At 50.8% G+C, this 12,964-nt stretch overlaps 1 protein-coding gene across 1 annotated transcript; it reads left to right on the top strand.

Annotated features, from left to right (window-relative positions):
- The first annotated feature begins 11,674 nt into the window (after positions 1 to 11,674).
- On the top strand, positions 11,675 to 12,732 carry LOC142818699 (olfactory receptor 52R1-like). The gene has a single exon (XM_075900144.1). The coding sequence runs from the start codon at positions 11,785 to 11,787 to the stop codon at positions 12,730 to 12,732; it is 948 nt and encodes a 315-aa protein (XP_075756259.1). The 5' UTR covers positions 11,675 to 11,784.
- The last annotated feature ends 232 nt before the right edge of the window (positions 12,733 to 12,964 follow it).

Here is a 12,964-nt window from a genome sequence, read left to right as displayed (position 1 = left end):
GGCAAGAGGGGGTGGGCTGGGGGGCATCGGGTGGGTGGCTCTGTGCCGTGCCAGGTGCAGGGTCTGCTAGCTGGGTGCTGGCAGGCTTGCACCTGGCACGGGCACCGTAGCCAGCCCGTGCCCCTTTAAGGGGTCCGGGGCCGGGAGGGGGGCATAGAGTTTCCCTGGTGTTGGCCAGAGTGGCCACCAGGGAAACCTGGGGAGGGCTAGCCTCCCACTAGTTCGAACTAAAGGGCTACACAGCCCTTAGTTCGAACTAGCTAGTTCGAACTAGGCGTTAGTCCTCGTAAAATGAGGTTTACCTAGTTCGAACTAAGCGCTCCGCTAGTTCGATTCAAATTCGAACTAGCGGAGCGCTAGTGTAGCGCATAGGAAAGTTAGTTCGAACTAACGTCCGTTAGTTCGAACTAACTTTCTAGTGTAGACATACCCGGAGAGAGTTGAAGACACTGCAGCTGCTGCATGGGCTAGTAGGGGAGGAGGGACTCCGTTTGTCCCAGCGTATGAGAGCAGGGAAGGGGGGCCAGCTGTCCCCCTCCCACTGCAAGGGCAAGCAGGCAGGGTCCTCCAGAATATACAGCTCCTTAGGGGCACCTGCCTCTCTGCACCCCTGTGTGATTCTATGTGCATGGCTACTACAGGCCTTCTTCCTGCACCCTCCTGTGACCGAGTGGGGGTGCTGTCTACTTTTGTAATCCTGCATTCGCTCTGGTGTTGCATTCACTGTTTGTCTTATGGGGTCATATGTGATCCTGCTGTCCTATGCTATTCTGTAGTGATACTCTCTGTGTGTGCCTCAGTTTCCCCAGGCCCTGCAGCACTGGCTGCATGAGGAAGGGGAGGGTGGGTGTGACTCACTGGGGAAGTATGTGCAGTCTCTCACATCCTGAGGCCCAGGTGACAGCACACAGTACCTTGGGCCTGGAAGGAGGACAATGGAGGAGGCTGGGCTGCCTGGGATGAGTGAGCAGTGGCTGTGAAGGTGAGGCAGTCTCAGCTGGGTAGGATGAGGAGAGCAGACTGGGAGCAGGAAAAGGGGGTTCAGGGCCCTTCCCCCCAAGAGGAATAAGGCTGCCTACCCTAGCTCCTGTGCTAACATCAATCCTAAGCTACATTGTGTCTCTGTGAACCAATAAACCTTCTTCTGTTCCACCTGCTGCCTGAGAGTCACATCTGGCTGTGGATGGGAGTGCAGGGTTAGGGGCTCCCTGGCACACTGTCACACCTCCCACACATGCCCCTCTCAGACAGAAGAGGGCCCCCTGCTGCCAGATGGCAGCAGAGAGGAGCCCCCCAATCTCCAGACACAAGAAAGCCCCCGAGTGATAGTAAAGGGTGGGGCAAGGGAAGTCCCAGTGCCCCAGCAGGAGCCGCATGCGGGAGGCAGGAGCCACAGGCAGCAGATGCTGGGGGAAGCACGTGGATCTCGACAGATGTCTTCACACATCTAGCCAGGCTTATGTGTAGGCTGAGGACAAGCCAGTAGCTCTGTACAGGTAGGTACCAATGATATAGGGAATGGTAGGAGAGAGTTCCTGGAGTCCAAATTTAGGCTGCTAGGTAGAAGATCGAAATCCATGACTTTCATGGTAGCATTCTCTGAAATATTTCCAGTTCCACACTCTGGGCCAGTTAGGTAGGTAGAACTGCAGGGTCTTAAACTGTAGCTGAGACAAAGATGTAGGGAGAAGGGGTTTCAACTGAACAGGAACTGGGGACCCTGGTGGGAGTTTTTCTTCCTTGCCAGAGGTTGCTGTGAAAGCCAAGGCACTAAGAATTTTTTAAAACCCCTAAATTCTGGGAGAGTGGATCCACCCATGTTATCTAGGATGGGCAGGGATGAAGCCCTTAGCCTCTGTTTGTCAGAAGATGGGAATGGGCAACAGGGAGGGAAAACTTAATGATTACCTGGTCTGGTCATTCTCTCGGAAGCACATGGCACTACCCAGTATGAGCATGCACTCTGAACCACCTGCCAGATGACACGGACCTGCCATTGACCACTGCCAGATGACACGATGCTGGATAGCTGGACCCTTGGCATGACAAATATGGCCCTTGTGTTCCAATGAGCTTATGTTCTATTATTGTGTTGCCATGGTGAGCATGTTCTAGCATCTCTTGTACCCTAACTGAAATTCCCCAAATACACAGGCTCCAACCACATTGTGCCATGGATACTGTTGCCCCCACAATAAAGATCCTGTCTACTGGACACGGTTGCCCTGGTGGCCAAGGCCTGAGCAGCAACCTTCCCTCCTCCTCAACCTCTTCTCCCCTTTCTGTGCTGGGACCCAGTCAGACCGGAAGTTCGCAACCTCTGGCCCCTGGAGCCAGGGCTTTACACTTCCCATCTTGGCATTTACGGGGCAGGTGGTGCTGCTGCTGCCAATCAGTGCTTGGCGAGTCCCCGCCAGAGAGAGGCAGAGAGACACTGGATGTGAGAGATTGGAATACCCCAGTGTGGGGAGCAGCTGTGCACCATGGCGTGAGAGAGCCTGGGGGCATCCCCTGTATCCCAGTACACGGGCTAGCATGGGAAGGAAGGTTTCTTATAAAATAATTAATTACAATAATAGAAATATTTACTACGGGAACTCCCTTCTCCAGATTGTGAGAATGTGACATTATGACCTTCACAAATGATGCATTTTCAAAAATTGGGCCTACTAGTCTAGATTTCCCAGTCACAAAACTAGCATTCTGGAGCCAAGACAATAAAACATAGTCCAACAAAGAAATATTCCTTAAACATGTCCCTCCCTTCTCCCTCCACCATAGCCCACTCACAGTTGTTGGAATCGTCAGTGGAGATGAAGAATTCAGAGGTGCTTTCATGTGAGATCATGGGGGCAGAAGGTCTTTCATTCATTCCTCCCGCTGTTTGCCGTTTCCTCCATCACCAATAGCCCAGCATCATCAACTTCTGAAGCTACCTGCTACTGTGTTCTGTGTAAATTGGTCTCTTGAAGCAGGGCTGACCTTAGGGGTGGGCCACCTACCTGGGTGACTGCCCAGGGAAGCCAGTGGCCAGGGTAAACTTGCAGCAGCACAAGGATAAGAACATAAGATTGGCCATATTGAGACAAACCAAAGGTCTATCTAGCACTGGATCCTGTCTTCTGACAGTGGCCCCAAAGCCGGGAGCCCCAGAGGGAATGAAAAGAAGAGATAGTCATCAAGTGAGTCCTCTTCTGTCACCCATTCCTAGCATTTGACAAACAGATGCTAGTGACACTGTTCCTACCCATCCTGGTTGATAGCCCTTGATTGACCTACTCTCCATGAATATATCTAGGTAGATCTGCAGTGACAGGGACCCACAGGGAAGCAAAAGTACAGTTTGCTCAGGTGCTCTTTTCCCTGACTACATTATAGATGTACAAAGGCTCATCCCCAGTAGCAGTTAAGTGTTGGGACTGGCCCATCAATCAGAACAGGCTAAGTACAGTTCTGCTGCCCTCTACTTATACTATAAGTGGAACGTTTTATTACCCCTGCTCTCAGTAAAGAGATTTGTAACTCAGTATTGGCCAAAAGTGATCTCTTGGGCAACAAAGATCTGTCTGCTGGACACCTACCCAGAGTAGGTGTGTTCCTTTAAATACAGCCTGGTCCTATAACTTTCCTCTCTCCCTTTGTTTTATCACTAGCTTTCACAGGAGAGCTCACTCAGACCTTCCTTATAAATTATAATTTGAAAGTATTAGGTTGGACAATATTACTGACATATTTCTACCAATATTATCATAAAAAGCAACAGCTGTGTGAAGAAGCTGATCTTTGAACATATATTTCAAACTTTTGCAGTATCCTGTATGTGTATTTTACACTGCATATTGCTTCTAAAATATGTATTAATGCTTCAATTGCAATGGCTAGAATTTTGAGGAAATGGGGTCATGCATTCTCCTTAAATTGGGAGTAGGGATAGAGAGGTTCCATTTTGAAGGTTGAAGTTGTCTTTACACATGTAGCCAGGCTTATGTGTGGGTAGGAGCCTTTTGCCATTTGCAGGTAGGATTAATGATATAGGGAATAGGCCCTGAAGGCTAAATTTAGATTGCTAGGTAAGAGACTGAAGTCCAGGGCTATCTGAAATTTTTCCAGGCCACAAGGAAATCTAATTGGACTGGTAGAACTGCAGAGTCATAAACTGTGGATGAGTCAATGATGGGGGAGCAGCAGAAATGTATTATGAATTGGGGACCCTGCTAGGAGCCTTTTGTTCCTTGCCAGAGGTTGCCTTTAAGTCTGACACAGTAATAGGTGGGAATGTAAGTGTGAAGCCATGTAAGTAAGTTTATTGGTTATCCAAACTGCTACATGGCTGCACTTAGATCTCCATCCGGTTCCTGGGGAGTCACCTACAACCTGTCCTGCTCCCTTGGAATTTTTTAGCAGTTATGCAGTTAATGAATAACACGCATTTTCATATTTAAATAGAATTTTTAAAATGTAAACCCCCTCCGCCCCGAAATTCTTATAATGTGGATCCATCAACATTAGCCAGCATGGACAGGGATGATGCCCCTAGCCTCTGTCAGAAGCTGGGAATGGACAACCGGGGAGGAATACCTTGACGTTTACCTGGTCTGGTCATTCCCTCTGAAGCCCCTGCCATTGACCACTGCCAGAGGACAGGATTCTGGGCTAGCTGGACCTTTGGTCTGACCAGTATGGCCCTTGTGTTCCCATGGTCTTATGTTCTATTCCTGTGTTGCCATGGTAAGCACATTCCAGCATCTTTTGTAGCCTAACTGGAGTTCCCCAAATACACAGTTTCCAGACGGACTGTTTCATGGATACTGTTGCCCCGACAATGAAGTTCTGGCATTCCCTGTCTCCTGGATACTGTTGCCATGGTAGCAGAGGCCTAAGGAACAACCTTCCCTCCTTCTCAATCTCCCTTTCCCCTTCCTGTGCTGGAAGCCATGCAGACCAGGAGTCTGCAATCTCTGGCTATGTCTAGACTGCAGGCTTCTTTCAAAAGAGCCTCTTTTGAAAGATCGCGTCTAGACTGCAAGCGGATCTTTTGAAAGAGAAATCCGCTTTTTCGAAAGAGAGCACCCAGCGAGTCTGGATGCTCTCTTTCGAAGACGGCCTCTTTACATTGAAGAACGCCTTCTTTCGAAAGAGGAACTTTCGAAAGAAGGCGTTCTTCCTCGTAAATTGAGGTTTACCACCATCGAAAGAAAAGCCGCGTTCTTTCGAAATAATTTCGAAAGAACGCGGCTTGAGTCTGGACGCAGGGGAAGTTTTTTCGGGAAAAGCTTACTTTTCCCGAAAAAACCCCTGAGTCTGGACACGGCCTCTGGTTCTGACAGCCAGAGAGCTGCACATCCTATCAAGGCATTTAGGGGGTGGGCACTGTTGCTGCTACTGGATAGAGGCAGAGAGATGCTATGTGTGGTACATTATAATGCCCCGATTCTGGGAGCAGACATGCCCTACAGCAGAAGAGAGCATGGGGGGAATCCCCTGCACTCAGATGCACAGGCGAATATGGGAGGGTGCACCTGCCACGCCTGCTGCACAGAATAGCAGGGGGGGTGGATTTGCCACACTCTGGTGCACAGGCTATGATGGGAGAGGGACAGCCCGCTGCAGGGGGGAGGAGGGAAATTGAGCATGCCCTGATGTACAAGGTACATCAGGTAAGACCTGGGCTTAGACTCTGGGTGGTAAGAGGCATGGGATCCACCATGCCCCAGTGCATGGGGTGCTGGGGAAGTGGAGACTGGCTGTGCCCCCTTGCATGGGATAGTAAAGGGGGGGGGATCTGCTGCACCAGCTGCACAGAGTAGCAATGGGGAGGGGGTCTGAGCCCCTCAGTGCACTGTGTAGTATGGGAGAGAGTTGAAGACACTGCAGCTGTTGCATGGGCTAGTAGGGGAGGAGGGACTCCGTTTGTCCCAGTGTATGAGAGCAGGGAAGGGGGACCAGCTGCCCCCAGTGAATGGGACAACAGAAAAGGGGGCACCAGCTGTCCCCCTCCCACTGCAAGGGCAAGCAGGCAGGGTCCTCCAAAATATACAGCTCCTTAGGGGCACCTGCCTCTCTGCACCCCTGTGTGATTCTATGTGCATGGCTGCTGCAGGCCTTCTTCCTGCACCCTCCTGTGACCTAGTGGGGGTGCTGTCTACTTTTGTAATCCTGCATTCGCTCTGGTGTTGCATTCACTGTTTGTCTTATGGGGTCATATGTGATCCTGCTGTCCTATGCTATTCTGTAGTGATACTCTCTGTGTGTGTGCCTCAGTTTCCCCAGGCCCTGCAGCACTAGCTGCATGAGGAAGGGGAGGGTGGGTGTGACTCACTGGGGAAGTATGTGCAGTCTCTTACATCCTGAGGCCCAGGTGACAGCACACAGTACCTTGGGCCTGGAAGGAGGACAGTGGAGGAGGCTGGGCTGCCTGGGATGAGTGAGCAGTGGCTGTGAAGGTGAGGCAGTCTCAGCTGGGTAGGATGAGGAGAGCAGACTGGGAGCAGGAAAAGGGGGTTCAGAGCCCTTCCCCCCAAGAGGAATAAGGCTGCCTACCCTAGCTCCTGTGCTAACATCGATCCTAAGCTACATTGTGTCTCTGTGAACCAATAAACCTTCTTCTGTTCCACCTGCTGCCTGAGAGTCGCATCTGGCTGTGGATGGGAGTGCAGGGTTGGGGGCTCCCTGGCACACTGTCACACCTCCCACACATGCTCCTCTCAGACAGAAGAGGGCCCCCTGCTGCCAGATGGCAGCAGAGAGGAGCCCCCCAATCTCCAGACACAAGAAAGCCCCCGAGTGATAGTAAAGGGTGGGCCGAGGGAAGTCCCAGTGCCCCAGCAGGAGCCGCATGCGGTAGGCAGGAGCCACAGGCAGCAGATGCTGGGGGAAGCACGTGGATCTCGACAGATGCTGGGGTGGGGGAGCTGCAGGGAAGCCCTAGGCCCCAAGCCAGAACCACACACAGTGGGAGAGGAAGGAAAGCAGAGCCTGGGGGGAGGGCTCAGTTGCATAGGTCCCCATGATTTGTAAGGACAGCCCCGTGAGCACGGGAGGGAGGGCCGAGCGTGGTTCGGTGTATGAGGAGGACAGGCAAGTTGGGAGATAGGCTGACCCCAGTGCAGGGGAGGGAAACTGAGCATTCCCTGGTATCTGAGAAGAGCAGTGAAGGGGGTAAGGTGGGGGCCACCTGACCTCTGGTGCAAGGGATGGCAGGGGAGGGGAACTGAGTGTAGCCCAGTGTATGAGGAGGGCAAAATATAGGGGGACTGTCAACAATCCAGTGCATGGGGGGGTGCAGGAGGGGGTCCTTGTGCAGCAGGCATATCCGAGAGCTAAAGGAACATCCTGATTGCTCAGGGCTTGGGTCCCTGGCTGGGAGTCAAACGAGCAACCCCCAGGGCAGGGTGGTCTCTCTGGAGGCTGCCTGTATGGAGCACTATGTATGTATCCCATTTCCAGGCTCAGAGGGGCCAGGACTGCCCCATCACAGGAGGTGCCACTTTGCCATGGAGACCAGGGAGGGGCTTGCAGTGCAGGAGTGCTGGGTTGCAAGGACCAAGGCAAAAAGTATTTACACTGTCCAGGTGTGGAAAGGAGGGGGAGAAGCAGGGATGGAGATTCACAGTGCTCTCCCAGTGCTGGGGGGCAGGAAGGAGGAATAGGCAGTGCAGGACTTGAATGCCACAGTGCACGAGAGGTGCATAGGGAAGGGGGGAAGACAGAAGACGTGCAGGTTGCCCACCACTGATTTGCATGTTAACAGCCGTGTTTCGATAACGTCTGCTCCACAGTGGCACAGCTACACGCTGGAGTGCACATCAGCAGAAGGAGATTTCCTTGAACATATCTAATCTACCTTTCCAAGAGGTGGCAGCTAGATGAATCCTTCTATTGACCTAGCCGTGTCTACACTGGAGGTTAAGTCGACTTAACTTCTGTGCTCAAGGCATGGCATTTGTCAGAGCTTTAGCTGGTACTTTATCCTGCCTTGATTCAGCTCCATCCCTGGGGTAGCTTGTGTTGGCTTCCCTACCCCTATCTGAGTAGGCTGGGTGTGGGTGGGTGTCAGGGGACAGGGGGAGACTAGAACCCATCACCCTGCCTTATCCTCCCTTCTTTCAATAGCAGCCAGCTCCATGTGGGGGGCTCCTTTTGCTGCCTGCCTAGCCACTACCTGAATGTGTACTTATTAAAGTTTAGGCACCCTACATTGCTCTGTCTTTTGCCTGGTCCCAGAGCCATGCATAGGGGTGAGAGACCCTCTCTTGGGATTCACTAATAGAATGCCTGCCCTAGTAGGTGCTATGCTGCCATGAGCTCTTCACAAGAGCCAGCTGCCTTTGACTGCCTGGAGTTCATTCCCTCGGTTCTCTGCCGTCTTAAGGGGACCATTTATCACAACTGTCTGAGAGCCCCTGGCACAGCAGCTCCTGCCACTGCTCAAAGAGGCCTGGCTCTCCAGCCCCAGGCCTTTGGGCTTAACATAGGAGGGGTGACTGCTTTTCTGGGAGAGAAAGTGGAATCCCTGTCAGGGCTGGGCCTGCTGCCTTCCTGCCACTACCTCCTCTTCCTTCCTTGGCAGAGGGGGTGTCACATTACCGAATTGGAGAGAAGCAGCCAGATCGCTGCTGCACCCCTAGGTGGGGGTGTTGGCCCCAGAAATTAGTATTGAATGGGAGATTATTGTTTGTTGATCTTATGTACGCTATTGATGTGAGTGTATAATGTCTGTGTGTGTAGGTAGGAATCTGTAATCTGTGTGGAAGCTGAATATTTCTGTGAATGTGCTTAAGCATGGCTATGGACAGGCTGAGTAGCAAAGCCCTGTGGAACAATGACTCTCAATAGGCTATGGACACACCCAAAGAATGGGATTTGTCACCTGAGGGCAGCCAGCAGGGAACACACAGAGGCTGAGGACCAGGTGACCGGCTGAGACCAGAAGAGGCCAGGAAGGGGATAAAAAAGGCCATGTGGTCGATGCCATTTTGTTCTCAGCTCAGCACTTCATCCCAGAGGCAGCACTGCAGGGGTTGAAGGGCCCGGAAGACCTGTGAACCCATCCTGATCGTAGGATGTGCAATAAGAACTTTTAAACCAGCAGCTGCAACATCTCTGCTAGAGCCTGCATCGAGGACTGGGAGATTCGGTGCATGTAACGTACTGTACTTTAATAACCTTACTCTCAGGCTTTTCTTTCTTGTAATAATAAACCTTTAGATGTAGATTCTAAAGGATTGGCCCAGCGTGATTTGTGGGTAAGGTCCAGAGGGTAAATTGACCAGGGATCTGTTGCTGGTTTCTTGGAACCGGACAGAACTTGTTCGGGGTAGGTGGGATTGGGTGCTAGGACCCCCCACCTGTGTATAGGCCCGGGGCCATCTGGGGCACGGATATTGCTGGGGTGTAGGAGGGGTTTTGCTCGGGAGGCTTCAGGTAGGCAGCTGAAGCGCTCTGTGAGACTGGTTTGTGGCCTATTTGGAGAGGTCGCCAGTCAGGGGGGGCTGTAAGGAGCCCCGGATTTGAGCAATTCGCCCTGAGCGGATGCCCTCAGTAAAGAATAAAATTGTCAGACACGTAGAAGAACACAATTTGTTGGGCAAAAGTCAACATGGTTTCTGTAAAGGGAAATCATGACTTACTACTCTATTAGGGTATGTCTACACTAGCCCCATAGTTCAAAGTAGGGAGGCTAATGTAGGCATTCGAAGTTGCAAATGAAAACTGGGATTTAAATATCCCGGGCTTTACTTGCATCTTCCCATCTGGGCGCCATTTTTAAATCTCCCTAGTCTGAACTAACTGCCCGTGGCTACATGGGCCTTAATTCAAGTTAACTGTTACACCTCATGGAAGAGAGGTTAAAATGACTGGGACTTTTCGGTTTAGAAAAGAGGAGACTGAGGAAGGATATGATAGAGGTATATCAAATCATGAGTGGTGTGGAGAGGATGAATAAAGAAAAGTTATTTACAGTAAAACTCCGATGGTCCAGCATTTGATGGTCCAGCACTCCTGATGGTCCGGCACCATCAGGAACCCGGAAGTGCTCTGGGCAGCCAGACCATTGGAGTTGCTCTGCCCCCAGCTTCCCGGATTCAGCCGCTGCTAAAACTGACCAGCAGCTGAATCCGGGAAGCCGGGGGCAGATCAGCTGGGGTGCTGCCAGGTTGGTCTCGCCACGCCAAGGGTCGGCGCTACCGGACCAAACCGGCAGCACTTCAGCTGCTCTGCTGCAGGCATCCCCGATTCAGCCGCTGCTGAAACTGACCAGCAGCGGCTGAATCAGGGATGCCTGGGGCAGAGCCGGACTATTGGAAGGGGGGGCTATGAGGGGTCTGGAGCCAGACCCCTCATAGCTTCTCCTTCTGATAGTCCGGCATATCTGATAATCCGGCACCCCCTGGGTCCCAAAGGTGCCGGATTATCGGAAGTTTACTGTACTTGTTCCCATAATATAAAAACAAGAGGACACCAAATGAAATTAAAGGGTAGCAGGTTTAAAACTAATAAAGAAAGTTCTTCTTCACACAACACACAGTTAACCTGTGGAACTCCTTGCCAGAGGAGGCTGTGAAGGCTAGGACTATAACAGAGTCTAAAAAAGAACTAGATAATTTCATGGAGGTTAGGTCCATAAAAGGCTATTAGCCAAAAGAATAGAAATGGTGCCCCGGCCTCTGTTTGTCAGAGGCTGGAGAAGGATGGCAGGAGACAAATTGCTTGATCATTGTCTTCAGTCCACCCCATCTGGGGCACCTGGCACTGTCCACTGTCAGCAGACAGGCTACTGGGCTAGATGGACCTTTGGTTTGACCCAGTGTGGCCATTCTTATGTTCTTATGTTCTCCATCCCATTCCTTTGGTATCCCAAGATTGTCCTGGCTTTGGCCACTGCTGTGACTGTTTCTGTGCAGTTGTTGACTATGACCCCCAGGGCTTTTCACTGAGGGCTGTTCTAACTGGGATGGTTCCTCTGGCACAAGTCTTAGCAAATATATATTTTCTCCACTCTGAAATTTTGAGTAACCAGGTGAATGAGAGACTCTCTACAGTACAGAATCTCCAGCCTCACTATCAGTGCTGTAAGAGACACACATGGGTAACAAGCGTCCCAACTCATTTTTTTCCTGATGGGGCCTATTAAAGTTTCCCAAACCACACACATTAGTGAGCATGGAGCTTCATCAACTATGGAATTCACATTAGAAAGGCTGGCTGTTCATCTGTCATTTATACAAACAATGAAAATGTCGCTTTCCAGTGTGGGTGTGTCTAGACAACAGGTTTTTTTCAGAAAAACTTCTCCTGCGTCTAGACTGCTGCCACATTCTTTTGAAAGTAAATCGACTGCGGAAAACCTCGTTTTACGAGGAAGAATGCCTTGTTTTGAAAGTGCACTTTTGAAAGAAGGCGCTATGTAATGCAAACTGTGCTTTTCAAAAGAGAGTATCAGGACTGCCTGGGTGCTCCCTTTCGAAAAAGCAGATTGCTGGTTCAAAAGTACTGGTTGTAGTCTAGTTGCTCTTTTTCGAAGGAGGATTTTTCAGAAGTATCTTTCGAAAAAGCCTCTTTCGAAAAAGGCATGTACCCTGTGGGAATAGACCAATCTGTTTCCACCATTACACCGTTTACCAGTCGTGCATGTGTTGCCTGATACAAACATTGTCTGTCCTTACAGGTATTTATCCTGCGACCATCATCCCAGACACCAGTCACATAAGAAGTAAGGAGACCATACGATACAGGCAGGAGACATCTTTCTTCCTGATAGTTCCACCCATTCTACTCTTCTCAATGTCAGATTCCAACACAACGGACTTCACCAACCCCTCTGTCTTCATCCTGCTTGGCATTCCTGGGCTAGAACCAGTTTATGTCTGGATCTCCATCCCCTCCTGTATCATATACACCATCGCTGTTTTGGGGAACTTCACCATCCTGTTCATAGTGAAGATGGAACCAAGCCTCCATGAGCCCATGTACTATTTCCTCTGCATGCTGGCCATCACCGACCTCTTCATGTCCACCTGTCTTATGCCCAAAATGCTGAGCATCTTCTGGTTCAATTCCAGGGAGATCAATTTTCATGCCTGCTTTGCCCAGCTCTATTTCTTTCACTGCTTTTCAGTGATAGAGTCTGGGATCTTCATGGTCATGGCCTTTGATCGCTACGTGGCCATCTGCCATCCCCTGAGACATACCACCATTGTGACAAACCTCATGGTGGGCAAGATTGGCCTGGCCATATTGTTGCGTGGCACTATAATTGAACTGCCCACCATCCTCCTGGCGAGGCAGTGGCATTACTGCAGAACCAACATCATCCCCCAGCCGTACTGTGTGCACATCGCTGTGGTGAAACTGGCCTGTGGTGACACCAGGGTAAGTAGTCACTACGGCCTCTTTTTGCTATTCTGTGTGATGGGTCTGGATGCGATTTTCATTGTTGTGTCCTACACCCAGATCCTCAGGGCCATCTTCAGCCTCCCCACAAAGGACGCCCGGCTCAAAACCTTTGGGACTTGCATCTCCCACCTCTGTTCCATTATAGTGTTTTACATCCCAGGGCTCTTCCTCTCCCTCACGTCCCGATTTGACCAGAAGATGCCTCAGTATTTCCATGCTCTCATTAACAACGTGTACTACTCAATGCCCGCCATGCTCAACCCCATCATCTATGGGCTGAGGACCAAACAGATCCGGGACAGGCTGCTCCATCCGTTTATTCATAATGGCACCTGAGTTTTCCTGGCTTAGATCAAGGTCTGTGTTGAGCTAGCTGGTGACATGGTGCTGTGCTCTGTTCACTTAGTCACTTACCGAGCACTCAGGAAGTCATTAAACCGTGTCCTATTCTTATTTTGTCTGTCGTGTGAATAACTGGAGATTTGATCTGAGCACAACTCAAACCAGAGGGTTCTCCACCTTTCAAACATTGAGCAATTACATCTCGGAGTCCCTGTGCCCTCCCTGC

This window comes from Pelodiscus sinensis, chromosome 1 (genome assembly GCF_049634645.1).
Source record: "Pelodiscus sinensis isolate JC-2024 chromosome 1, ASM4963464v1, whole genome shotgun sequence".
Taxonomy (NCBI): domain Eukaryota; kingdom Metazoa; phylum Chordata; order Testudines; family Trionychidae; genus Pelodiscus; species Pelodiscus sinensis.
The sequence above is the reverse complement of the archived record's forward strand: the minus strand, read 5'-3'. Positions and strand labels throughout refer to the sequence as shown.

Excerpts from the sequence above, each read along its gene's own strand:
- LOC142818699 (XM_075900144.1), top strand. The coding sequence starts at position 11,785 with ATGTCAGATTCCAACACAACGGACTTCACCAACCCCTCTGTCTTCATC.